The sequence below is a fragment of the Vipera berus genome, assembly GCF_964194415.1.
Source record: "Vipera berus genome assembly, chromosome: 2".
Lineage (NCBI taxonomy): Eukaryota > Metazoa > Chordata > Lepidosauria > Squamata > Viperidae > Vipera > Vipera berus.
In genome coordinates, this window is record NC_138203.1 from 198,434,415 (window position 1) to 198,461,970 (window position 27,556).

General features: G+C 39.4%; 1 protein-coding gene and 1 long non-coding RNA gene across 8 annotated transcripts in view; both read left to right on the plus strand.

Moving 5' to 3' along the window:
* Nucleotides 1-950: 950 nt before the first annotated feature.
* Nucleotides 951-5,782, plus strand: LOC308661861. The gene is made up of 4 exons (XR_014025029.1): nt 951-1,112; nt 2,180-2,270; nt 2,997-3,219; nt 5,001-5,782. It is a non-coding gene; the product is annotated as an uncharacterized lncRNA (long non-coding RNA).
* A 3,001-nt stretch (nt 5,783-8,783) lies between these two features.
* The window catches only part of SEPTIN8 (septin 8), a gene marked incomplete at its 3' end in the record, with an annotated part of 78,371 nt that continues 59,598 nt past the window's right edge, over nt 8,784-27,556 (plus strand). For 6 of the 7 annotated variants that reach the window (XM_081320427.1, XM_081320428.1, XM_081320430.1 and 3 more), the window contains exon 1: nt 8,784-8,961. In XM_081320427.1, the coding sequence (XP_081176553.1) occupies nt 8,932-8,961 (30 nt within the window). In that variant the 5' untranslated portion in view covers nt 8,784-8,931. The remainder of the gene's footprint in view (nt 8,962-27,556) is intronic. The other variant, XM_081320433.1, reaches the window with a different exon arrangement.

Here is a 27,556-nt window from a genome sequence, read left to right on the forward strand (position 1 = left end):
GGGAATTGTCATTCTCTATAGCAGGGCTTTTCAACCTTTTCACCCATTGTACCACTTTTAGGATATGGCAACATCCGACTACCACCAGTCAAAAACATGATGCCCTCCCCAAAAGGAAAAAAAAGTGATGAAGTACAGGTAGTCCTCCACTTACAACAGTTCGCTTAGTGACTGTTCGAAGTTATAATGGCACTGAAAAAAGTGCCCCCAAGCCACAGCCAAGCAAGACACCTGCCTGCCCGCCCGGCAGCACTCTTCCTCCTGTCCAAGGTTTTCATTGTTGTGAGCATTTCTGTTGATTGGGAGTGGGGATGGGGTGGGGTGGGTTGGTTTTTATTCCCCACCCCATCTGCTGGGTGATTGCAGCAGGTTTTGGTCACTTCACACGACCCTGGGACACTGTGACCATCATAAATATGAATCAGTTGCCAAGCATCTGAATGTAAATCACAAGACCCTGGAGTTGCTGCAACATTCCAACTGATCGGTGCTTCTTCTGGGCTCAGAAGCGCCAGGATCAGCGCCGAGCTCCAGCTGGAGCCTGATCCTGGCCCTTCTGCTGAGCCCTGACAGCCCTGCAGCTCCAGTCATCTCTCGCTCAGGCTTGTGCGGTGCTGCCACCGGTACAGCTCATTCCCCTCCCCCGCTACCACTTTTCTAGGATGGTCATGTACCACCTGCCAGGTGCCAATGTACCACAGGTGGTACCCGTACCACTGGTTGAAAAGCCCTGCTCTATAGCAGATTTTTAATGTTAAATTACATGCTGGCATTGTAGTATTGCTCTATTCTTCCACAGTTGGTTGCAGGGATCTAGATACGTGCAACATGAAAGGGGATACTTTTCAAGATCCAGGTGCTATATAATGTGTCAAAATATATTAAATAATGAGACTGAATTTATTCCACAGACCTTTACCCTTGACTCTGGGAAGAAGCAAGGCCAAGCTTATAATGCAAGCTGATGTAGGATCAATCAGAAGTAAATTCCCACTGGGTTTTAAAATACAAGGTATGAATTATTACTAATGCAGATAAAAGAGGATTTTTGGAAAAAGCAAACATAGGAATCTCTGTCCCAAAGTGCTTGCAGTTTCAACATCAGAGGAAGGGTAAGTGAAATACAGGTAGGACTGAATGAGAACAATGTGTGTGTGTATTTCAGTTTACTCTTGCTCTTTGTAAAGGTCATAGAGGTTAAATGACTATGTCAAAAACATAGTCTTTTAGTTTAACCTAAACATTCAGGGTCAGTATGAGAATATTTCTAGCCCAATGTTCTTTCATAACCAGACTTTACTGCAAGTATTTGAAGTATTTTTTTCCTCTGTTGTAATAAAAGTGCAGCATTGTGTTGCAGTACTGTTGGAAAGAGGACTAGCAAAGGCATAATGTGAATTTTTCCTTGCAGCTTGAATGTTACTAAACAGAAAATTGAAAGTTTTCTTTGCAAATGGTGGAAAAGCTAATCCTTATTCTCCATCTGTGAGGGTGATAGGGTTGCATTTTTAAGTCTTCAGAGAGGAGCTGATCTGCTCCTAGAATAGAATCTAAGAATCTATTCTAAGAGCAATGGAATCATAACAGTCAGCGCTATCAAATTATTATATTTTTCTTTGGAACAAAGGATATGCTATGTGAAGGTAAAGAGTTCTTCAATTGTTTAGGGGAGAGACTGGTAAAATTTCAATAGACCAAAATAAATAAATAAATAAAAATCAGATAAGAGCTTGAGGAAGAGACAACATTCACAGATAAAAGGCACCATTTAAGTAGAGATTCTCATGAATCAAGAGCCAATTCTACAGTGTACTGTGCCATGTAAAATAATGAACAATATCACACATTGTTTTTCAAGAAGGCAAAGAGATCACTAGATTGTATTATTGTTGAAGAATAATATTTTGTCTAAGCTAAGTATTTTAGTTAAAGTTAAGGATGGACTTGACCTGATCAATATTGTGAGATGATGGTTCTTCAGAATTCAGATAGAGAAATCATAAGACAATGTTTCAATCTTCAATTATTTTGTTCTGTAGGAAAAGGGATATGGAATTCCAAGTGTCTACAGTTCAGCCTTTTAATATATAGAGGAGATAATTATGGAACTATGTGATATTTTTCAGCTGCTTTCAGAAATAATAACAAAGAATTGTATGACATTTATTTTCTGAATTAGGTATATGCAGTTTTGATTTCCATGCCTGGGTAAAAACGGGAGAAGAGGATGGTGCTAATTTTGTTGTGAGATATGGAACTGACATATTACTGTAAGTATTTTCTAGAAGAATAGTAGATGATAATGATGATAAGGAGGTTTACATTTCTGGTTGAAGGATTGAAAATTAAAGTGGAAATACAAATGATAAACCAAGAGAACGACCAAGACAATGAGTTTTTATTGGATTTACAAAAGAAGCCTTTGGGGTGGAAGAAAAAAAAAATTGTGAAGACACCAAATCCTGCAACAACAAATGAATTAAAGATGAAGATTGTTAGAAGTAAAAGAAAGGAATATTTTTGTTTGACCAAAGTTAAAATCAGATATTTTTCTAAAAAGCTCTGGTAACTCATTGGGTACTTTTTGCTGATAACCAGTACTGAAAAGTTGATGATTTATGAATTTGCATTTAGATAAGAAGTTATAGGAAGAAGAGATGTTTCTTTGTAATCTTTTAGGAGTTGAAGAGTTATTTATTTATATTGTGATGAAAACCAAAAATAATTTATCTTACTTTCTCCTTTTTCTGTTTTTCTTTTTCTTTCCTTCACTTTTTTTATTTTTTTTCTTTCTCTTTTGAGTTTAGCTTGTATTTGCTTTTACTATTGTAATTAAAATCTTGATAAAAATATTTTTTAAAAGGAGGAGGATTAAATTGCAGGTTATACTAGATTAGTTGAACACCAAATGACTACTAAAAGTATTTCCTTTTTTATGCAAGAAGTTAAATGAAAGTGGGGACAAGAAATTTAATACTAATGCCTTTTTTTCTCAGGCTGCACTGGAATGAGAATAGAAGTAAAAAGTGGGGCTGTAAATGACTTGTTTGTGCAAAATCCAACTCTTATTTACTTAAATCCACTGGCCCATAAAATATAAGGAAATATGTGTGTCATTATGAAAGATGTCTAGGTGTCCAAATGGTAAATGATGCATTACAGAAATGTATATACCTCTGTTCCAGAGAAATTTTCTTTCTACTGCATATGCCCATACAGGTGAGTCAGAATACAATGCTGGAGTTCTCTACTATTACTATAAAACGAGTTGCCTAGAAGATCACAAGCTACTTTGCAAGATAATTATGGAGGGGAAAGTGGTTTCTATCAGAACAAGGGTGGTACAGTTAATTGTAACAGAATCTACAATTATTTAGGATGCAGGATAGCTTGGTCATAAGAAGCCTCACTGATTCTAGCATAGCCACAATAAGCATATAACGATATAGAAATGCATCTAACTTAAAGGGATTAGGATGGCCTTGGGTAGGTTTGTTTGTTTGTCCAGATTATTTAGCACCTACATGGGGTACAAAGGTCATGCGGGCTCTCATTGGTTCCTCAGAACATGATCTTGTTGAGTAGCTAAGCCTTCAAGGAGAGGGTTCTTTTCACATTTGTAAACATGACTAACGATTGTGGAATTAAGGGTTTGTTTTAAACAGAAGAGACATGTGTGTGGAGTTACTTTGAAAAGTATCAGGATTTCTGTGTCCTTTCTATGCAAGTGATTTTAAGTATGGAGAGCAGATATAGGATAGGCATTTAATATTCTTGTATAAAAGAACATTATGATATGTCATGGAAAGTTGGACTGTAGCTAAAATGAACAGATACAAACCAAGAACGTTTGGAATTTTACATTTTTGACACTGCCCTGTGGCCTGCTTCTTTTAGGTTGTAAGCTCACTATGGCATGTGATGAGATCTTATTGCGAGCCCAACTTTTTACACAGATTCTGACTCCGTGTTGTTACCCAGTATTTATAGAATGAATTTTAAAATTATCAGATAGAGCTTATGTACTTGCAGCCTCACTGCATTGCTATCTTATCGGAAGTTGGAGACCAACTTAGCCTGCGCAATCCATCTAAATAAAAGGAATAGTTCATTAAATCACTGAAACCGGAAGAAGAAAATTATTTCAGCTACTGACCAACATGTGACATGAAAATATTTATGCTGTTCATGTATAAAGAATTATATTACACAGTCAATTTCTCACATGATTTTGTATAATCCTGGGATTGCATAAGGTTTAGGATATTAAGACCCATTAAACAAAATCTGTTTCATTAATGAATAAGACTACACTGAAAGGTAGATTCTAAAACAGAAATAAAAATCACCAGTAGTCCTTATTTAGAGGCTGCCTTGTTTAGCAATCATTCACAGTTATGATAATGATGAAAAGGTAAATTTATGACCAACCCTCACATTTTTTTTACTTTTGCAGGTCTGTTAAGCAAAGGAAAGCTGAAGTAAGGTTCCGCTTAAAACACAACATAAGGTTGTGTTTTACTTAATGAGTGCTTTGCTTAATAAGAGAATTACCCGTCAACAATGGTGGTCACTAAACAAGAACTACCTTTATATGCATAGAATAAAAACTTGAATATGACAAGAAAAAATACAGGTCAGCCAGTGTCAGCTAGTCAAATAATCAATACCCAGTTCTTTGTTTATAGGTTTATATCACATTTTTCCTTTTTTAGGGCTGATAGACAGTTTTTTTTTAAAAAAAGTTGTTATTGTAACTATTGCTAGTTTTTGCCTAAATTTGTGAGTGATAGCCACTGCCTTATAGGGGAGAAATAATTATGTAACTAGATCAAGAAATAAGACAACAATTAGGTTTTTCCTAAGATATATTCTGATAAATATGCAGCGTACTTCCTTTTCCCCATAGATTTCAAGCGGACTGATTTTTGATTAACCCATCCCAAGTTATATGCTTAATATACTCTTAATTCTCTTCATTTTGCTTTTTGTTGCTTCAGATATAATGTTAGCAGAAGAAGGCTGCAAATTAGATTTTTAAACATGCTGATTTTGGTGCTAACATGCCAGAAACCTCCCTGTTCTTATTATTCTCATCTATAGCTGAACGTTGGGATTTGGTAAAGGGGCTAGAATTTGGTGAAACCTATGCTCTGCCTCACTCTTTTGACAGGGGAAAAGGGTTTTTTGTTGATGTTTTGGAGCATGGAAATGTGCAAAAAATGGGATGAGCACTCCTCATTGTTTGGTTGAGGCATCTCTGTGTCACATATATTGGTTCCAGTTGTTGGGTTGACAATGCTGGGTTCAAGAAAGCCTCACAAATGAATACAAATATACGAATATGATTCCTGCATGCTAAAACAGCCTAAACAGCCTCTAAATCCTGGATGCCTTGTGAAATATTAGGATGATGGAAAGACTGGTCATCTTCAAATGGCGTGCTTTGAGTTACCTTCTTCATTCCAGATTAGACCAGCAGAATCACTATGAGGGGATAAGCCATTATTATGCTGAATACACTATAGCTCCTGTTCGAATATAAATGTGCAAGAAAAATGGGGAAGTGATTCCTAAATCTTGTGAATAAAGGAAAATAAGGAGTAAATATTTTAGGAGGATCTAGCAAATGTATTTATTGGTATTGCAGTTTTAACTGTAGAAGGTATTATTGTGCAACAAATGGAAAGCATCCCAAAAGAAGGAAAAACGTAAGAGACCTAATAGGATGACACAAAAATAAAAATGGCATTTTACATTGTGACAGAGTAAAAAATGAATATACATATTGTATCCTGATCTTTGATTGTAATAATGCATCTGATATACAGCTAGTCCTCGAATTACAACAGTTCATTTAGTGACGGTTCGAAGTTACAATGGCTCTGAAAAAAGTGACTTATAACTATTTTCCACACAAAGGCATCCCCACGGTCACACGATGAAAATTCAGACACTTGCCAACTGACTCATATTTATGACGGCTGCAGTGACCTGGAGTCAGGTGATCCCTTTTTGTGACCTGACAAGCAAAGTCAGTGGGGAAGCCAAATTCACTTTAACAACCGTGTGACTAACTTGACAACCGCAGCGATTCACTTAACAGCTGTGGAAGAAAAGGTTACAGCATGAGGTAGATTTCACTTAAAAACTGTCTCACTTAGCAACAGAAATGTTGGGCTCCACTGTGGTCGTAAGTCAAGGACTGCCTGTATTCTGAAGCTACAGGTAGCCCTTGGCTCACAACTGTTCATTTAGCAACCACCGGAAGTTAAAACAGCATGGAAAAAAGTAAAAAAAAACAACAACCAAAAACCAAAATCAATGGGGGAAGCTGGTTTCACTTAATGAGTATATGATTTGCTTAATAACTGTGACAAAAATAGTTATAAAATCAGTCTGGTCACATGAGGACTCGCTTAACCTCTGCATCATTTAGTGACGTAAGTTCCAGCCCCAAGGACTATCTGTATGAAGGTAGAGGTAAGGTCTTTTTTGATTCAAAGTTGACTTTCTTGTTGATTTCACCAATGCATCCATCATTTTTCTTTTTCTTTTTTTAATTCCATTTATATCCCACCCTTCTCCAAAGACTCAGGGCGGCTTACAAGCTTAGCAGTAGCCTTCATTCTATGTATATGCCTGCTTATTAGGGCTTTCACACCCCCCCCAAGCAGCATTATTACAAAGTCAGCTTAATTGCCCCCAACAATCTGGGTCCTCATTTTACCTACCTCGGAAGGATGGAAGGCTGAGTCAACCTTGAGCCTGGTGGGATGCGAACCTGCACTAATTGCAGGCAGCTGGTGTTACTTAAGGAGGCATTAGCCCACTGCTCCACCAAGGCTCTTTTTCTAGTGGTAGGGAAGCAAAACGTGCCAGGACTGAAAAGAACACTCTAGAACAGGGGTGTCAAACCGCTGGCCCATGGGCCGGATGCATCATCCAGAAGCTGCGCCCACCCCATTGCCGGCAATGGGAAAACTGTCCCAATAAGTTGCGCGATGTCATGTGACTCACAAGTTTGACATGTCTGCTTTAGAAACTACTACAATTAAAGGAGGTGCCGAGACACAACACCTTATGCAGTAAGGGAGCCATGTGGCTTCATTGACATCCTTGAACATTTGCCCCTCTCAAGTATTGGGCTATTTATCTATTTGAGCTGAGCTGTCAACAAAGAAACCACAACAATAAAACCCAAAGGCCCAAGATACAGATGAAAAATCATTCTCACTGCAGTTTTTAAGATGTGCCTTTAGGGACATACAACCAGCACTGCACCCTGTTTGGGTTGCTAGGTTAAGACTGAGGAAATTACAATGACGTCTCCTTCAGATTGAACTAGACTCCTGGGGGTTGTAGGAATATGCCCCTTTTCTCTTGACAGCAACATGGTAATGTCAGCCTTCGCCTTCTTTCAGTCTAGTTTGTAATGCTGGGCTTCCAGGTGGTTTCTCATCCAAATACTAGCATGGTATGTCTTTGATTCATCTTGGAAATCAGCCAAGTTTAACTAGCTGTTGCTACTTGGCATGACTCAGATTTTAAATCTCTGCTCAGATACAACATTCACTGGATGATACTGGCCTAGAGGGTATATCTTAATCTATCTCATGTACTTGTTATGAAGTTAAAATGTCTGGGGAAAGAGAAGCTACCAGCACCTTGAATTTTTTCAGGAACATAAAAATATAAATGCAATAAATAAATGATACTACAAATGTCTTTTTGGGAATGTTCTACTTAGCTCACTGGGGTTTGTTCCTAAATAAACGAGCATAGAATTGCAGCATCGGAGGCTTGTTTTTGAAATAAGGTTGAATAAAATTTTAAAACAACTGCAATAAGTGTTTCTATGAACCCACAAAACTGTTGACTTGTGATGCAGTGATTAAACAGAATCAGGTTTGCAGTCCTATACAATCCACAGCTTATGACCCACAGTCACCATACTATCCCTGTGAGCCCCAAATTCAAAAGTATATGTAGCTTTAGATTAGAATGTACCACTTTTGTTTCTTGATCTGAAAAATCTTTCTCAGATCTTTTTGGATTTTCCAAGTTGCTTTTTCTATTTTTCCCCAGGCCTCACCTGCTTTAAAAAACGTTCTCCTTTGTATGTTACCAGCAAGGTTTTTCTCCCAAAATCCGTTGCCCATTTCTGCTATATCCCAATGAAGCTGACTTTTAAATTCAGCAACTTATTATCTCTCTGGAGCCCTGCACTCGTGACTTAAAATTAAGGAACATCAGACTTACTTACAAAACTATCGCAAAGCGATGTTGCTGTACTAAAATGCCTGATGCTCGAGCATTATCTTTATAAACTGATGTTATTTTTAAATAGCTCTTTTTACACACACACATGTATCCGCACAGAGCCGCCAAACAGATTGCCCAAATCCGCCTGGAATCGAGACAAGCAAAGGGCGATCGTTCCCAGCATTCCTTCTATGGCAGCGTTTCCCAACCTTAGGAACTTGAAGATGCGTGGACTTCAACTCCCAGAATTCCCCACCCAGCCAGGAGAGCTATGCTGGCTGGGGAATTCTGGGAGTTGAAGTCCACGCATCTTCAAGTTCCTAAGGTTGGGAAACGCTGTTCTATGGAATGCCGGATAGGTGCAAAGTAACGTGGTGCTTTTCTCGCCGCTCCGGGGAGACTTCTCCAGCCGGAGGGGTTCAACGGGGGGCTGTTTCCAAAGAGCGCCCTCCTTGACTTTGCCCACGGCTGGGAGCCCCGGGCGCCGAGGGGCGGGCCGCGTCTGCGTTCTCCCCAGCCGAACGGGGAGTTTCCAGGAAGTGGCCATATTGGATTCATTCAGTTGCATCAATCGGAAGAGGAGAGCAGGTTTTGGGACGAGGCGACTCGATCTAGCTAGCGCCCGAGAAAGAACTCCTGGCCACTGACCTCCGGAGCTGCTCGGCTATGGCTGCCACGGACTTGGACCGATTTTCTGTGAGTAACAAGACTGCGCTGTCTGGGACCCCCCACCCCTCCCGCTGGCATTAGGACGCGGGCAGAGGCTATGTGCGCACTCGCGTTCGCCCGGCGTTGGAAAGAGCTTAATGGGTTTGGAGCAGCCCGTCCGTTTCCTTGGTGGATCGGGCAGTCGCCTCGCTAAAGTGGAGGGGGAGACGTAGATCTCCGTCCCCTCTGGTCTCTTTGCTTGAGAGAGAGTCTTGCGGGGCCAAGCCAGCGTTAGAGCTTAGCTGAAAGGGAGTCGCCTTCTCTTGCGAAAGCGCTTTCACCTAAGCGCACTCCTGAACCGGGAGTAGTTGCTACTTCCCCCCCCCCCACCACCACCATAAAATGCGGTTTTGTGTTTGTGGCAGGGAAGGTGGCTCCTACCGGGGAATAGCTAGGACCCGAGTGGAAGGTCTGCTAATTTACTTAAGAGCGCGTGTAAACAAGGTGTGCAGTTGAACACCGAGGATCTTGTCCATATGCATAACTAAAACGATCTAGTAGATTTGGTCCCTGTGGCCAAGAAGGTATTGAGCTGTTAGGATGACACCCATCAGCTCTTCTCTCCAGTTGTTGGGAATCTGAGCTTTCCAAAGGATTCTGCCTTGCAGTATTTTTTTTATAGCTCTGCTGTGGTAGGAGATCACTGGTTGGGCTCCAGCAATGATACTAATAGCTGTAATTGTGAGCATATGTACTACCCGGTCCTTGAGATGTTTATATCAAATAAAGTCACATTACCTTCAGAGGAATTTCTTTCACCCCAACCCACCCCAGGGAGCCCCACTGAGAGCAGAAACTAATTTGTGCAACTGGTAAAAAGGCAGCTGAGTTGAATTGTGAGCCATCTTTCACTGTAATGGAATGAATGAGATTTCTCCTTGGCGAGAGAGATTATGCATTTCATGTCATCTATTTACTGTAGTAGCATGAACAAATATACAGTTGTTGAGCTTTCCTGCTTGCAGATTAAGGCTGGTTTACAAGAAAAACAACCCTAAATAATCACTAGATGACACTAAAGGACACTTAACTTTTTGACAGTTATTCAATGTTTTTTCAGATTTGATTTTGGGGACCCTATTACGTTGTATTTGGGTTTTAAATGTATTCAGGTAGAGTTATTAGACCCAAATTAATTTCTATTTGATGGATTTTATCCATCGTGGACTTGATTTTATAGATAAATTGATAATGTTGCATGTATTCCCCTGAACAATTGCTTCAGTTGTACAGTAGAAGCCCATTGCTTCTATGAAGATACTTTTTATTAATGAAATATTTCCCCTGCGTTTGGTGCAACAATTTCAGGATATGGAAACCAGATCAGAGAGTATTAGCTACTAGTATTTTTCTTCTTGTTTTAAGCATTTCTTTCTGCAAATGATTTCTCAGAAATCTGCAATACACTGGATAAGATAGAGCTCACTCAATATGGGTGAATGAAGCTTGATGTTTGTGGTGCATTCCAAATAACAATGCATTCAGGATGTTTTTCTAATCTTTTTTATGTAGCTCTGCATAGGAATGGAGTATTTATTTTTCTCTAATCTTTCAGCATTCTGCTTGTCCTTTGTAAAACAAACAGCTATTTCCCTCACTAACATTTTACAAGCTGATTGTCAGACTTCTATCTGTGCCATTATGTTATCTAGAATACAGCTAATGTTTTGTTTGTGTGGCCAGATGTCTTTGGCCATTGCAAATCCTTAATTGTGTAAATGTTGGCATCCCAACAAGGCAGAAGTAAGGAATGGCTTTCCAAGCCAACCCTGTGCATATCTCTGAGTGGTAAATTCAATTAAAGGTTGGATTTGCACATTCATAAAACACATAGTAGACTGTGGCTGGCTGTGTTCGGGATCTCAAATGGAAAATGAGGAGCGTGTTCTGTATACTGACATGTCGAGTGTGAAAGAACTCTCTTGTTGAGAATAATTGGAATATTATATACATATTGTACAGCTGCCTGCATATATTGAATACACTGTATAAGGCGTGAATATACAACTCTCAGTGGAAAACTCTGGTTAAAGGAATTTGGCATGGCCTGTAAGTTTGTATAGTTTCTGACTGCTCAGTTGAGTAATTACATGATTTCCTGCAGTGCCTTTTAACTTGTGCTGTTGCACCCAAGCATTTTCTCCTCCCATCTGGAGACATCTCTCTTTGACATCCCTTGGCAGTAGCTAATTGAAACTCTGTGTCATTAAAAACATGCACTTTGGTTTATGGCAGCCACACAAATAGCAGCTTGGATTTGGCAAGTTGGCTTCTGCCTTTGGCAGTTCCCCAAAATCCAGTTCTTTAAATGAATTTTGTTAACAAAATCTGAAAAATTCATCTTGAGATGAGGGGAAACTACTGTGGGAATCAATTTTGACTATAATACTGGTGGATTTTGAATGTTAAAGCGGTGGCTTCTTAGAGAACTTGGGATAAGAATTTGGGTTCATGTTTATTTATTTCTTTGTTGGTTTGTATCCTACCTTTTTATTTTTATAAATAACTCATGGTATCTAATACTCTTTCCTCCTCCTTTCCTCACAACAACAATCCTGTAAGGTAATTTGGGCTGAGAGAGAATGACTGGCCCAAAGTCACCCATGACATATTTTTAACCATAAGCCTTTGTTAAAGGGTTATGTATTTGTGTTTTCATCATGTTTGCTTGTTCAGACATTATTTTCCATGGCAGTTCTCCACTAGTTGTTGCCGAATTGACTGGTTTAGATTGATAAGATCTATTAATGGAAACAGTATTGTGTACTGTGGAGTTCCTTGGGAGAAAATAACTTTAATATCTTCTCTACAGCATTTGATATTCATATGGATTTGAAGGGTGGGGTGGCCCAAGGCAGTCAATAAGGATACCAAAACAAATTATGACTCTTATAATAAGTTGCAATGTATGCTTGTAACTATCTAATGTATGAAAACAGTAAACCAGCCAAAGAAGAGACAGCAAGAAGGTTTGAAGCGAGATTGATTGTGGGAAGGGTTAAACATACTCAAAATTTATTAAAGAAACAAATAGTGAATCAGTTGAAAAGTTGATGTGATAAGGATTTGGCAAATCAATTCAATTGTTTGGATGAGTCTGAAAACAAATATCCCTACTCAATTGTCAGATAGATGAGGAGGCATCCAAGACAGGCTGTTCCATGTGAAAAAAATGAAATTGTCAGTAAAAATAAAGCTTTCTTCTTCAAGACATCAATACTTTAAAGGCATATGGTCACTAGGGGTATATATATACATGTCCTTTCAGCCATAAAAATAAAGATCTGAAATTAAGATGTTTAAAACTGAACATTTTAAAATAGGTTTTGCATTTTTTTCTGATGTTTGAAAAAAGAAAAACATATGCTTTTGTTGCTGGTAATATCATTTATGGAATTTATCAATATACTAAAAGAGTTCTGGATTTTGCAAGCCTGCAATATAGTTAAGATAATTATTTTATCGCTCTACGGATGATGCTATTTCTTCTGTTCTCCAGCTGAGCTTGAAGCTCTTAGAGGAAATAAATACTCATGCGCATTTGTTGTTTGTCGACTTCAGTTCGGCATTTAACACAATCATTCTACAGCATCTAGTACACAAACTGGGCCTTTTAGGCTTAAACACACCTTTGTGCAACTAGATTCTTGATTTTCTTACTAACAGGCCCCAAAATGTGAGAGCTGGAACAAATATTTCTAACACCATTTTCTTGAGCACAGGTTCTCCTCAGGGCTGTGTCCTATGTCTGCTGCTGTTCACCCTGTTGACCTATGACTGTTGTGCTAGGTTTGCCACCAACCATATTGTGAAGCTTGCAGATGATACAATAGTAGTGGACCTTATTCATGATGACAATGAGGGTGCTTACCGCAAGGAAGTTGAGGGCTTGGTGAACTGGTGTAAGGAAAACAGCCTAGTTTTAAACACTGGAAAAACCAAAGAGATCGTTGTCGATTTCAGAAAAGGCAGCCACAGCCACACTTCTCTGTGCATTAATGATTCACATGTGGAGTTGGTTACCAGCAAGTAGGTAGTTAACAAGTAGGCTGGCATGGTCGCTCAACAGCGAGACACTGGTGAAGCAGGCACAACAGTGCCTGCATTTTCTGCGTTGCATGAGAAAAGCAAATCTTCCTTCTCCTATCCTTACCACTTTCTACAGAGGGACGATTGAGAGCATCCGGTCATATTGCATTACAGTCTGGTTTAGAAGCATCGCTGCTTCAGACAAGAAGGTGGTGCAGAGAGTGGTGAGGATGACTGAAAAGATTATTGGCAATTCCCTCCCTCCCATCCAGGACATAGCACAGAAGCGTTGCTTGAGCAGGGTCCGTAAGATTGTCTGGGACACGACACATTCTGGTCACGACCTGTTTTCCTTGTTTCCTTCTGGGAGGAGGATCTGTGATATCCGAAGCAGAACATCCAAATTCAGTCAGTTTTGTTCCATACAGTATAAACCTTGTGAATCTCAAGCTTCCTCCTTTCATTATGTATTCAAGATGGACAGTGATTACTATTATATGTTATGTATATGTAAGATTGTACGTCTATACATACGTTGTATATAGGATGTTTAAATGTGTGTTACTTATGTGTACACTTTGAGACTAAGCAACTAAATTTCATTTTTAATATGTACCATTGTGCTCACAGTAAAAAATGAGAATAAAGGTTATCTATCTTTACTACATTGAAGGCCAAATCTGAATCTGTTTTTGACAGATACTGGAAATGGTTGTTCTGTATCCATATTTAATTGGTCCCTTTTTTGATAAAAAGGCAAGGAAGAAAATGTACAAGCCATTTGGTCAAATTCCCTTAAAGATTTGTCTAAAGTGATATGTCACAAATCTTAAAAAAGACATTAGTTTTTAAATAAGAAAGGCAAAAATAGTATTTTTTTTACAGTTTTGCTTTTGATGCCTTGAAAGCTTACTCACATGTTTGTGATATTTCTAACTCAGAGGAAAATTATTTCCATACATATGTTAGAAGCACTTGAAGTTGAAAATGTAACAAAGAGGCAAATTAAGTATTGCTCAGGTTGAGATTGATTTTTTTAAAAAAATATTTAGAACAGCTAAAGCATGCAGGGTAGTATGTACAGTATAATTACTCCCATATATTGAACTGTATAGGTCATTGGTGGTGTTCAAAAACTTACCCTTTATCATTACGTTTTGAAGGAATTTGAATAATGAACAATTTAAGGTAAACATTCTAAGCTAAAGCAGTAATGGAAAGAGTTCCACAAATTAACATTTTCCCTTCCAAATAGTATTTCTTTTACCCTCACAAATATGGTTTCTTTTTGTACCTTCAAAGTTTTCTGAGTAAGAATGTGCAGCCTTGGGGAGAACACAGAACTAGTGTTAACTTGGTGTCTTTTTTACAACTTCTGTTGAAAGAACACAGTAGCAAATGAGTTGATGGCATCTGGGTATTTAATTGTAACAAATTTTGACCTAAAGCTCAGTGCAAAGACTGGGGACTCTAAAACCTGATCCCTGTGGAGATTTTGGATTCCAACAAACCATGCCCTTGTCCTTCAAGGACCTCCTCAAAAAGCTAAGTACCCCTGTTTGAAGATACTGTCTTTCTTGATAATAGGTTAGTGATGGTAAAATTATGAAAATATAATTCTTCTGAAGTCGTCTTATTTACTGATGTGAACTATATGTGTAATGTAGTCATTAAAACAGCATACAGGTATAGCTGTCTTTCCTATCCCTCTGACCTTGTTATGAAATATTTTAGAAGCACAGTAGGATGTTTTGGATGAAACTGTGTTGCTGGCCTCCAGATTACATCAGTACCGATTAGTGATGTGGCCAACTAATAATCTCTATACATTCATGAAGCTTCCTAGCAAATTTGAGATAAAGCATGATTTGAAACATTGTCTTCCTATTGGAGGGAGCAAACATTTCATCCATCCATCCATCCATCCATCCATCCATCCATCCATCTATCTATCTATCTATCTATCTATCTATCTATCTATCTATCTATCTATCTATCTATCTATGATTGCTGGTTGTTTTTTTCTGCTCTATATATTCTTAAAAAACCTATGCTTGTCTTCCTACTTATGTTTGGAAGTCATGTTGACTTTCATGGGACTTTCAGCTGAACAAAACAAATATATGGTTGTGCTGGAATCTTGAGTTTTCCCTTTGTTTGCATGCCAAGAAGGTAAAAAGTACTTTTAAAATATTTTCACTTATTTACAATTATTAAAATAAAGTTGAGAGAGCTCCATAGGCTGAGAGCCTTCACTAAAAAAAATCCATAATCTGCTATGGGTAATTCAAATAACCTCTTCCCAGCTGAGGATCAGTTTTGATTCTTGAGTAAACAGTGAAATAGTGAACATGTATAAGAATTAATAATATAATAATAAAGTTGGAAGGGACCTATCTAGTCCAAGCCCCTGTTCAGGCAGGATACCCTATACCATTTCAGACAAATGCCAGTCTCTTCTTAAAAACTTCCAGTGTTATTCACAAAATTCTATAGAACTTATTCACAGTATTAAAAATTTCAGTCTTGGATTTAACTGTTCTTGGTTGTCTATCCACTATAGATGGACAATACAATAATTTCCTGAAATAAGCATGTTAGGGCATTTAGTAGAAGACTTCATGATAACTTTGATTTCAGTTCATACTGGATTGGTGGGTGATAATATTCCTTCTTGTATAAAAGCATTGAATTTACTATCTGGAGTATTCTAGGGAACATCTGCACCATGTGAGTATGTTGATGGGATGGCTTAGTCTTTAATTTCCCTTGTGGCTTCTTAGGGGTTAGCAATGCAACATAAAAAATAAATTTATGCTTTCTATAGGATTTCTGTATGTCCTTATCCTTTGACTTTTTCACTTTATACATGACTTATGAACTTACATGATTATGCCCTATTAAATCAGTGTCACCTCTGAGTGACTACGTAGATAGAGATCAGAGTAGTTGGTTGTCTCCAACCTGGCTCTACAGGTCTTTTAGTGGTGCACCTGTTGACACTGTAATCAACTCTATCTCTCTTCCTGCTGATTGTTCTCTTCTTTTTTTCCTGTCACATTTCCTCAGAAAGTGAAGTCTTTGCATAATGTGTCCAAAATATGACAATCTGGTAAGCCTGTGCTTTGAGAGAAAAAACTGTATTTCTTTGTTTTCTTGGCTAGCCATAGTATTCTCAAGAGACTTCTCCAATATGCATGATACTGATCTTTGAAGGTATGAACATATTATATGCTATTTATTGGTTAATAATTTATTACTTTACTGTTTAATATAGAGAATATATATATATTTGCAATGCAGAATTGAACTTGTTAGAAAATAAAGCTCTTTGAGTTTAATAAAACTTCTTAGATAACATGTTTAGCATCGCAGAACATGTGATGCTGGAAACCTCAATTTCTCAATTTGAATGAGGTTGAAAACCTCAATTTACCAATTTAAATGTACTGAAAGCTCCTTAGCTGACCACAGTGTGCTGAGGAGACAGACAGACAGACAGACAGACAGACAGACAGACACACACACACACACACACACACACAGATAGAGACAGAGACAGAGACAGAGACACAGCAATGTCCTGGGTTTTTTATCTAAGAAATGGTTGTTCATGCTATTTATATTTATTGTATTTATTATATTCAGTATTGAGTCTCTCAAGCATTAAAAATGCTGTTGAAAACACAGTAAATTCTGGAAATAACAGGCCCTTTAGCAGTTCTGTGTGACCTAGAAAATAGCAATGTATGATGTCCTGAAAAACAAAGGCTGAGTCATACCTTTACAACATTCAGTTGTAAGTATCCAGTGTGAATTACTTACTCTTCAGTAATAGCATGGAACTATGCAGTGCAAGCACTGAAAGTAAATATAGTTTTTTAAAAAAATCACTGTCCTGTAGTGTTTACTCTCAGCTTGACCCTTTTCCTTTTTCTTTGAAGTTTCAGAAAATCTTGTAAAAGATTATCTTACTTGAGCATATATGCATTGCTGGCGTAACATCCAAAGGTGCTTTTTCAAAAGGCAACTGGATCTCGTTTTGGATGACCTCTGATTCATCCAAGAAGCTTCTTCAGTCAGAACTTTCAAGAGGCAGCTGGACTTTCTTGTTTTTCTTTGAAGACATTTCCAAGAAGCTTCTTCAGCTCTGGCTGGATGGTGGGGAATGGAAGGACACACATCTGGTCAGAGCTGAAGAAGCTCCTTGGATGAGAAGCGAAACATCTTCAAGAAAAACAAAGTCCAGTTGCCTTTTGAAAAAGCACCTTTGGGACAACCATGACCTGGATGACTGAGAATCTCCATAGACATTTTGTTGGTGTAACTGGATTATTGATATTCTTTTTAAAAAAATGAGTTCAGATTCTGTTGGCTTAGCATCTACTGATAGTCCTTGACTTACAACCATTCGTTAGTGACTATTTGAAGTTGCAATGGCACTGAAAAAAATGACTTATGACCATTTTTCACACTTAATGACCATTGCATGACCCCATGGTCATGAGATCAAACTTTTGGATGTTTGGCAGCTGGCATGTATTTATGATACAAGCAAAGTAAAAGGGGAAGCCGCCTTCACTTAACAACTGTGGCAAGAAAGATCATTGTTGTTGTTAGTTGCGAAGTCGTGTCCGACCCATCGCTACCCCATGGACAACGTTCCTCCAGGCCTTCCTGTCCTCTACCATCTTCTGGAGTCCATTTAAGCTCACGCCTACTGCTTCAGTGACTCCATCCAGCCACCTCATTTTCTGTCGTCCCCTTCTTCTCTTGCCCTCAATCTTTCCCAGCATTAGGCTCTTCTCCAGTGAGTCCTTCCTTCTCATTAGGTGGCCAAAGTATTTGAGTTTTAGCTTTAGGATCTGGCCTTCTAAAGAGCAGTCAGGGTTGATCTCCTCTAGGACTGACCGGTTTGATCGCCTTGCAGTCCAAGGGACTCGCAGGAGTCTTCTCCAGCACCATAGTTCAAAGGCCTCAATTCTTTGGCGCTCAGCCTTTTTTATGGTCCAACTTTCACTGCCATACATTGCAACTTGGAAGACCATAGCCTTGACTATACACAGTTTTGTTGGCAGGGTGATGTCTCTGCTTTTTAGTGTGCTGTCTAGATTTGCCATGGCTTTCCTCCCGACGAGCAAGAAAGATCATAAAATGGGGCAAAACTGACTTAAAAATTGTCTCACTTCACGACAGAAATTTTGAGTTCAATTGTGATCGTAAGTTGAGGACTACTTGGGCTTCCATTCTTTAGTGCTATGGTTGGAACCTTGGAAGACACGGCAAGGGAATCCTTCTGGGCATCTGCTGTGTGTGATTTACGTAAGGGGTGGTTTTGTGTGGAAGGCAGAACTATTTTCCTCCTCTTTATAGGATCCAGTCAAAACTTGTTCATCGGAAACGACCCTGTTATGCATACATGAAAGAGACTTGTTAAAGTGGAGGTCCTTGGTGAATATTTTGTCCTTTCTTGTTAACTACTGACTTGTCTGAAACATTTTAGATACAGTGGGGTCAGGAGAGGCATGTTGAGTGATTTGGGGAAGTTCCCGTTGCTTCCAATCTGTCATCTCATTCCCACCATCCGCCCACCCTCTTGGCTGAATGCAAAAATGTAGTGAAGGAATTATAAGAAGCTGATAAGTGATGTGGGATAATGTGGATAATTTCTACACAGAAGTTGAAAACATTAACTAGCTGCATAATCATACTGTAAAGCTTTGAGATGACAGTATGTTATTTTTTTTAAAAAAAGGTTCAACAGTCTTACAAACATCTGATACTGGAGTGTGAGAACTGGTTATATGCTACTGTGCTCTCATTTCAAAACAGACCACAACTGTGAAATCTTCTGTGAGGGTTGGTGTGGGAAAGTTGATGGGTGTGATTTTTTCTCTTTTGATTGCCTTAGAACTGGCTTTTCATATTTGTTACCTTATAAAAGATACAAGGAAGGAAGGGAAAGAGGGAAGGGAAGTCTAAAGCAGATGAGAAAGCTGTAGGGTAGATTTTTCTCACCATGGATTATATGTACGGTATATCATTTAGTGCCTGAATTATTTTTACTTTGGCTAACCTAAGTATGCTGGTATCTTTGTTGTTTTGCTCTAGGAAATCTCTTTATACAGACAACATTGTTTGTAATGATAAAAAGCAGCTCATAATTGAAATAGACAGGTAAGGATTAAGACAGAAAGAAAAGTTTAGCTCTTATAGTATCCAGGAATGTATGGATGAATCAAAATGCTCCTGTAATCTTGGAGTCATTTGTTGTTACTAATATATTTCTATATGGCTCTTGGTAGTTGTAACAAACCTTCTCAACAAAGATTAATCAATTGAAATAATTCAAATTATTAAACACCAGCTAGCCACAAAAATAATCAATTTAGAGCTTTTTTAAAAAAAACCACTAAACTTGTCCTATTTCTAAAAATGCATTGCACATTGCACAGAAGGCCTAGTGTTGAGTTGCCGTCAGACAAGCTGGTGGGAGCAGCTGTGGGTGGGCCCCCTCATGGGACTGAATAAGCTGTGAGGATCATGCAGAAGAGGTCGCTCACTAGATTAATTGTATTGAAGGGAGTGCAATGGGATACCAGTGAGATTAGCCTGGCTAAAATTTGACTGAGCTGAAGTTTCTGAGTCACATGCAAAGGTAACCATGTATAGAAGGGATTGCACTAGGAATTGTGAAGGTGAACATGTCCCCATCTCATTTGACACCACGTCCAAGCAAACTCAGAGAATCGGACATGACTGAAAGGGAAGAAAAATAAATTTTCATTGGAAGGAGAACGCAAGTATATTTTGATGTATTCCTTTATCAAACACCACAGTCATAGGCAGCAGTCAAGAATGTTAGATTAGTCAACGAGGAAAGGAAACTGTATTGTTTTTCTCTGCAGTGGAGTGAGTAAGTGGGAGATGTGGGGTTATAGAAGGAGGCAGGGGGGTTGGGATGAGCCTGTTGTTTTGAGATAGGCTGTCTGAGTTTCATCAGAAATGTCAAACAGAAGCAGATGTGGGAAACCAGATTGGACAGCTATTACTTGAACAAAATGAAAATGCACGTTTCCCCATTGCAGAAAAGAACCTCAGTGAATCTAAAAAACAAACAAAGCCTACAGGTAGTTCTCAGCTTGCAACCAAAATTAGGACTGGAAACTCAGTCATAAGTTGTTGCGGTTGTAAGTTGAGGCACTCAGGTGACCTCATCTTAAAATCACCACAATCATTAAGCAAATCACACGGTCGTTTAGCAAATAACACAGTTGTTAAATAAACCAAATGGATGTTCTTTTTTGCTGGTTTAACAGCAGAAAGATCGCAGTCCTGTGACCATTCAACGCTGCAACCGGTCATAAATGTGAGGATCAGGACTGGACACAGTATTCTAGGGGTAATCTGACCAATGTGGCATGGAGCAGTATTGTCACTTCCTGTTATCTTAGCGTGGTACTCCTGTTGATGCAGCCCAAAACTGCATTGGCTGTTTTGGCAGCCAGGGCACATTGGTGGATCATGTTTAATGTGTGGCCTACCAAGACCCCCAGAGTAGGGGGAGGGTGTCAAATGGGCATAACAAGAAACTTCCCAAGTTACCTGCATTGCCACATTCTGAACCATTTGCATCATTGGAGTATTAGAATATAAGGAATGCTTTAGATCAGTGGTCCCCAATCTTTTCATCTCTGTGGACCAGTGGTGGTGGCAGGGGGGGGGGGGAGAGAGGATGGTTTCATGTGCACATGTGCTGCTTGCACAAATGTAATTCGCATGCTTGTGCACTTGCCTGCTGCTCAGTTCCCAATGGGCTGCAACCTGACTAGGCCATAGCCCGGTCTTTGGGGATCCTTGCTTTAGATGTCTCTTGAAAGCATGAGTCCAGGCTCCAGCACAGGAATCAGAAAAGAGTGGATCTCCATAAGCCCATGATTTGCACATTTAGATTTTAAATCTGGGCTAAGGGAGCTGTGGTGGTGCCAAGTTGAATGTGTTGGAGGTTGCAAAAGGATCACATTGCACGGAATTTTAATGAGAGTAATGATTTTCCTCTCAAACTGTGGTTGCCTCAATTAGCCCTCGATTCTAAACAAGGCTAATGGGTGCCTGAGCTTTAGACATGATGAGCTTTAGTTTAGATATAGCTGCTTCTTGATTATGTTAACAATTTGGGTTTGATGTTTCTCCACTGCTTTGGATTTTAACTTTTGTAATGTTAGTAATTGTTTTTATTTCATTGTAATTCTGTCCACCAGCCAGAGTCACTTGTTGAGATGGGTGGCCATATAAATTTTATGGATGAATGGATAAATAAACAAGACACTTCAGAATGCATGCAAGCATCAGCATAGCCCCTCTTTTTCACCAAAGTAGCCACACCTTTTCTGCAGCAAGTGCAATGCTAGGAATGTGTTTTAATAGCTTGCAAACAAGGCTTTGTTCATATTTTCACAAGCAGTTCTAAAATCACCAGTGCTGCTCAGAACCAGTTGAATGTAGCAGGTTATGTTGGTTGTTTGAGATTTTCAGGATAAAGCTTTCCAGTAGCCAAAGTTAAGCCAGAAGACAGCATCATTTCTAAAATTTCCGGATACTCTGATTAACTTGTCTTGGTTTTCTTTGTGACCTTGAGGATTACAGCTTGTTTGGCTTGCCTTCTTGGAGTTGTTGTTTTTACTGCTACCTCGTTGCTTTACCCACTTAAAAAAAAAAACCTCCTACTATCCCGTCTGCTGAATTTTCTGCTCAGACAGGATATGGTCACCATGGGAGAACATTTTTGTACTCCTCCCCCACGCCCCCAGCGTTCTCTCTGACTGGTGACCCTGATCTGACATGCATATCAGCTTCATCTTAATGGCAGTACTACTTCATTTTTTATATGCGCTGAATGCCTTTCCATTTGTTTGGTTAGGCATTCTGTGAATTCTTCAATCATCAGAACAGTGCAAAGTAAACATGAAAAAGCACATTACTAGAGTGCAGGGGATAAAAACAAGCAGGCCACTTGGATTATGTTTCCATTATTCCTAGGAAAGTTGGGGGTATCCAGAGATGCACTGAGCACCAAGTGTGTGACCAAGCAGTTTATAGAGTCAGCATACCTGGGTTCTCATTTTACTGACCTCGGAAGGATGGAAGGCTGATCTGGTGAGACTCAAACTGCTGAACTACTGGCAGCTGGCAGTCAGCACAATTAGCCTGCAGTACTGCATTCTAACCACTGCGCCACCACGGCTCTTAAAGCTTTGGGACCCCTTGCAGCTGGTGTATAAAAAACCTGAAAGCAGAGCACAGCCATTTCTTATGCAGAACTGTTTGTGCTTACATTTGAATAAACAGCATTTTGCAGTCACGCTGTGAAAATTCAGCAGCAAAATAGTAGAATCTGGATGGCATTATTTTTAGGTTAATATAGGAAGAGGAATAGGAGTGCACTTTGGTACAGTCCCATTCCCACTCGTAACATCTCCCACCAAATTTTGATAGGACATTGTCCTTTCCTTCATTGGAGGGTTTTCTGCACTCTTACTAACCAATTGAGAGACTGAATTGCAGCCTTTGACCTGAAAAATATTGCCCATCACAGGATACAAGGACCCTCCCCCCTTTTGCACAAATGTAATATAGTAGATAGACAAGGGACCCTATACCAAAGGTGCTTTTCAAAAAGGCAACTGGACTTTCTTTGTTTTTCCTGGAAGATGTTTCACTTCACATTCAAGAAGCTTCTTCAGTTTCATTGAACAGTGAACCGAAGAAGCTTCTTAAATCAGAAGTGAAATGTCTTCCAGGAAAAACAAAGGAAGTCAGTTGCCCTTTGAAAAAAGCACTGTTGGGATAACTAGGACCTAGATGACTGAGTATCTACTGCACATATTCAAGGGATCCTGTAGGTCAGGGGTCCCTAACTCCCAGTCCGTGGACCGGCACCAGTCCGCATGGCAGCAAGCAGACTGCACAAGCAAGCAAAGCTCTCTCCTTGGGATGCAAGCAATATTCAAAACCACACCCCCTGAGGTCCATAGAAAAATCTTTCTCCATGGCATCGTTCCCTGGTGCCCAAAAGGTTGGGGACCTCTGCTATAGGTATTTTGGGCAACAAGTCCCTCAGTTCTTTGTCATTAGCCCTGCTGGCCAAGACTGGATGGATTTTAAAAATTGAGCTGGGAAGACTTTATCTTCTTCCTCAGCCTAGAAGTGTGTTTCCCTTTTTGGTCTGACCCACTCCACACACAGTTTCCATAAGGATAAATCTCACAGATGCATTCCTTGAAGAAAGGGTGTTCCACTGAAGGCCTGGGTCTTAAGCGTTACATCCCCTGGAATTTGTCTCAGCCAGGTGTAAGCCAAACACGGCTCTCTGGTCTGAAGTCCTAGATTTCAGATTTTTGTGATGCATTATTAGGACGACATTTTTCCAGTGCTGAGGAGAACTGCATCTCAGAGTGCAGGTTGAGGATACCTCTTTAGATATTTCTTGAGCAGGGGCTTGTTAGCATTACTGCTTTGACCTTTTTTAAGGCTGTTTTTCCCCCCAGGGTATTCTCGTTTGGGGAATGAAATCCTGGTCCTGCTGAAATTGTGAACTCTCTCATGCTTTAAGGTCCTTCTGGAGGAAATCTCTCTCATTCTTTTCTTTCTTGGTTTCCAGCTGCATGTTTAAGCCCTCCCAAAGCCCAATGGGTGTCAAAAGAAATATGGCTGTGTTCAGCAATTGAAGCCTAATTGGCTTCACCTGTACCTGGCCACTTGAAGATAATGGTGGGGATTCACATAATTTCACGTTTTCTTCAAATAGAGTAGGTGGTTGGGGGAGTTCTGTACTGAAAACCAGTGTGTCAAGCAAATGGGTTTCTCTTTTCTGGTGTCAGAGAATTGAGGTGTCACTTTCAACAGAGTCATGAAATAATGTGAATCCCACCATCAAACTGAATTGGAACCAAAGTTAATCAGTTCTTTTAAGCACCAGAGTGGAATGAGTTGGGTCCCTAAATTGCCAGCCATAAATGTAACAACAAATCTGATGGGGCAGCATTCTTCATTCTGCATCACTTCTGAAACCTGACCCAAACGTTTGGGTGAATATGTCTCAGGGATCTTCAAACTTGGCCCTTTTATGACTTGTGGACTTCAACTCCCAGAATTCCTCAGCCAGCGTGGCTGGCTGAGGAATTCTGGCAGTTGAAGTCCACAAGTCATAAAAGGGCCAAGTTTGAAGACCCCTGGTGTATCTGGATTAAGAGAGGATACAGCTTGATCCAAATTATTTTGTTTAACCTGGAGAAAATGCTGCAGTTTTTTCTGTCTGTAGACTTCTGGTTTCACAGCAGTGTTTCTCAGCCTTTGTAATTCTTAGGATATGTGGACTTCCATTCCCAGAATTCTCCCGCCAGACCACATATCATAAAATTGCTGGGGTTTTCAAACCTTGTCTTATAGGATGACTTCGAGAGCTCTGCAATTGGTGGATAGAAGAATAGGCAACGATAGTTCCCTTTAGACAGTCCCATGAACTGACTCGTAAATACAACTTTCCCAGCCTGCCTATTGACACCAGGTTGAGGAACGTTATACTTTTTTTCATTTGCTCTATGGTTATGATTGCTTAAAATACAATATGGAACAAAATGCAGATTTGTTTTTAAAAAAGGTGTTTGTGCTGTTTTTTGGAGGTCCAGTTTTTCAGAAGGGAATTTGGTGATTTTTATTATTATGTGGAAAAACATTCTGTATCAGTTCAGAATTGTTTCTTGGTGTATCTGGTGTTTTGGGTTTCTCTCTTCAACTCCACACTGATTTCCTTTGCGCTGCGTTATCTTTCTGGAGAGCTCTCAGTCCTCAGAAAGATTTTTTGAGGGAGGCAAACGCTGCGGTAGAGAACAAAGTTTTAAAAAGTGCTTCTACCCTGCTTAGTTATTTCAGTGTCTTACATTGTCCGCTCTCATGTCTCTCTGGTATTTAGCTTCTATTTCTGTTTTAGTTGAGGAAACAGTAATAAATCAAGGAGGCTCTTTTGTTTTCATTTACCAAATGTGCCCCTCAATTTATAGGAAAGCTGAAGCTGTAATTTGATCTTCGGGAGATATATTGTTTTGTCCAACTTTATAGTCAGGTATATCGTAGCCTTGCATTCACACCTACTAAAACTATTACATTAATTCGGAGTAAAAGAAAGGACAAGGGTGTGAGCGTGCAATCTATTTTTTTTTTGCCAGGGGTGTGGTTGTATAATGATTGGCTGGACAACTTGGAGAAAGCTAGTTTCTAGACCATGCAGTTATTTCACAACTGAAGTTTTTTGCTAACTGCAGTACTGTGTGGCTTCGTGGCAATTAAGATGTCAGGAATTAAGCAATCATTAGGCAAAGGTAAGTGGTGCACTTACATTAAGCACAAACGCAAGATTAGTCTTAATATATGCAGGGGATTAAACGTGACACATACCTGTATAAAGCAGAAAACATGCCTTTCATAGGAGGCAGTGCAGTGCCAATATATTGCAGTTCGCTCTTTTCCACAGATGCTAAGGATAGCTCCCTTTGTTATTGTCAGGTTCATTGGAATGAGACCTGATGCACCACTAGCGACTGGGACCAGCACTTCTGTCGCTAGGTTATGCAGTTGTTAAGTGAGTCACATCTGATTTTGACTTTTTGCTCCTGCCATTAGGTGAATCATGTGGTGGGTTAAATAAATCCAGCTTGTCGGAAACCCCCTGTGAATATTACAGATGGTGATCACACGACCCTGGGCGCGTTGCAACTTTGCTAAGCTTAAATTGTGGCCATCAGTGCAAGGACCTGTCATAAGTCACTTTTTTCAACATTCATAATTTCAAATGATTGTTGAATGAATGGTCTTAAGTTGAGGACTATCTTTACAGAGCACTCTAGTAGAAATAGTCACGGCAAAGGAATATTGTTTTTCTTTGTAAATAAGCACAGGGCTTTTCAACCTTTTCACCCATTGTACCACTTTTAGGATATGGCAACATCCGAGTACCACCAGTCGCCTAGCAAGGTGTCAAAAACCTGATGACCAAAAAAAAAAACAACACAGGAAAAAAGTGATGAAGTACAGGTAGTCCTCAACTTACAACAGTTCGCTTAGTGACTGTTTGAAGTTACAATGGCACTGAAAAAATGAATCAGTTGCCAAGCATCTGAATGTAAATCACAAGACCGTGGAGATGCTGCAACATTCCAGCTGAAGCCTGGTGCTGATCCTGGTGTTTCCACTGAGCCCTGACAGCCCTGAAGAAGCGCTGATCCTGGCATTTCTGCTGAGCCCTGACAGCCCTGCAGCTCCAGCCATCTCTCACAGTGCTGCCACCAGTTCAGCTCATTCCCCTCCCCCTCCATCACTTTCCTAGGGTGGTTGCGTACCACCTGCCAGGTGCCAATGTACCACAGGTGGTACCCGTACCACTGGTTGAAAAGCCCTGAATAAGCACACACATCATTTTTGTTTATTTAAATTTCATATTTCTAAACCACCCATCTCCCTCAAAAGATTTACTTGATTTGTTCAGTTTCAGCTTCATGTATTATGTGAACCCAGTTTAATCAGGATTGTGAACTGTGGTTAATGGCTTTCAGTGATACTCATGCTGCAAGTGTAACTTCAACAAACTAAAGCTTAAGTAGAGCTTGTTGTAACTCATTCTGCGATATAAATCTATCTACCTTTGTGTATTACACAAAACCACTCTTTAGGAATGCAAGAATGAGTTTTAGGATCATGAGTATTCTATCCTTTCTATCTTTTGCTGTGAGGACCTAGGAAACATATTCTGTTTAAATCAACCCAGTTTACCTGGTTCAGCAAGGCCAACAGCTTTATTATTGTTCATTCTGGGTAACAGGGTTGGAAATGTGTTTGTTTAGATTTAGACAGAGCTGCCAATTGTTAATAATTGTATAATTAAATATGGCAATTAGCAAAAAAAAAAGCCTCCAGTCTTTATGCCAGATGAGCAATGGGGAGTGGAGAAGAGGATATGATTTTAAATGAACATAGCATGCAAACAAGTTTTTCAAAGCATGGGTAGGAAAATATGATGAATTTGGGATTTGTAACACTTTTAGCACTTTTATCTATTGAGATTTGGCCTACAAGAGGTTTTGAGAACTTTTGACTAATTCCATAATGCTTCATGTTGTCATTTGAACAACGCAGCTATGTAGTATAAACTGACTCCTTTCCGTGTTGTGTCTTGAAGTGATGGAATTTTGATTTCTAAAAAGATTTAACCTGTTGGCTAGTAATTATATTGCCTGGATTATTATTTTTTTTACAATTCTCAGAAAAGATAAAAGAATTGATCTGTTTCAAATAAAAGTTTAAGCATTGTGATGGCTGGCTTGACTACTCTGAGGAGTTGTGTAATGAATATGTGATTAACCTAAGTTGAATATTTTTATGTCATTTTGAAACATTTATGGAAGAAAATGATCAAGCTGCATTTTTTTCCTGTGGGGAAATTATAGAATTATTTAACAAGCTAATAAACATGGACATAAAAGTTTGTTGCAGATGTTTATGT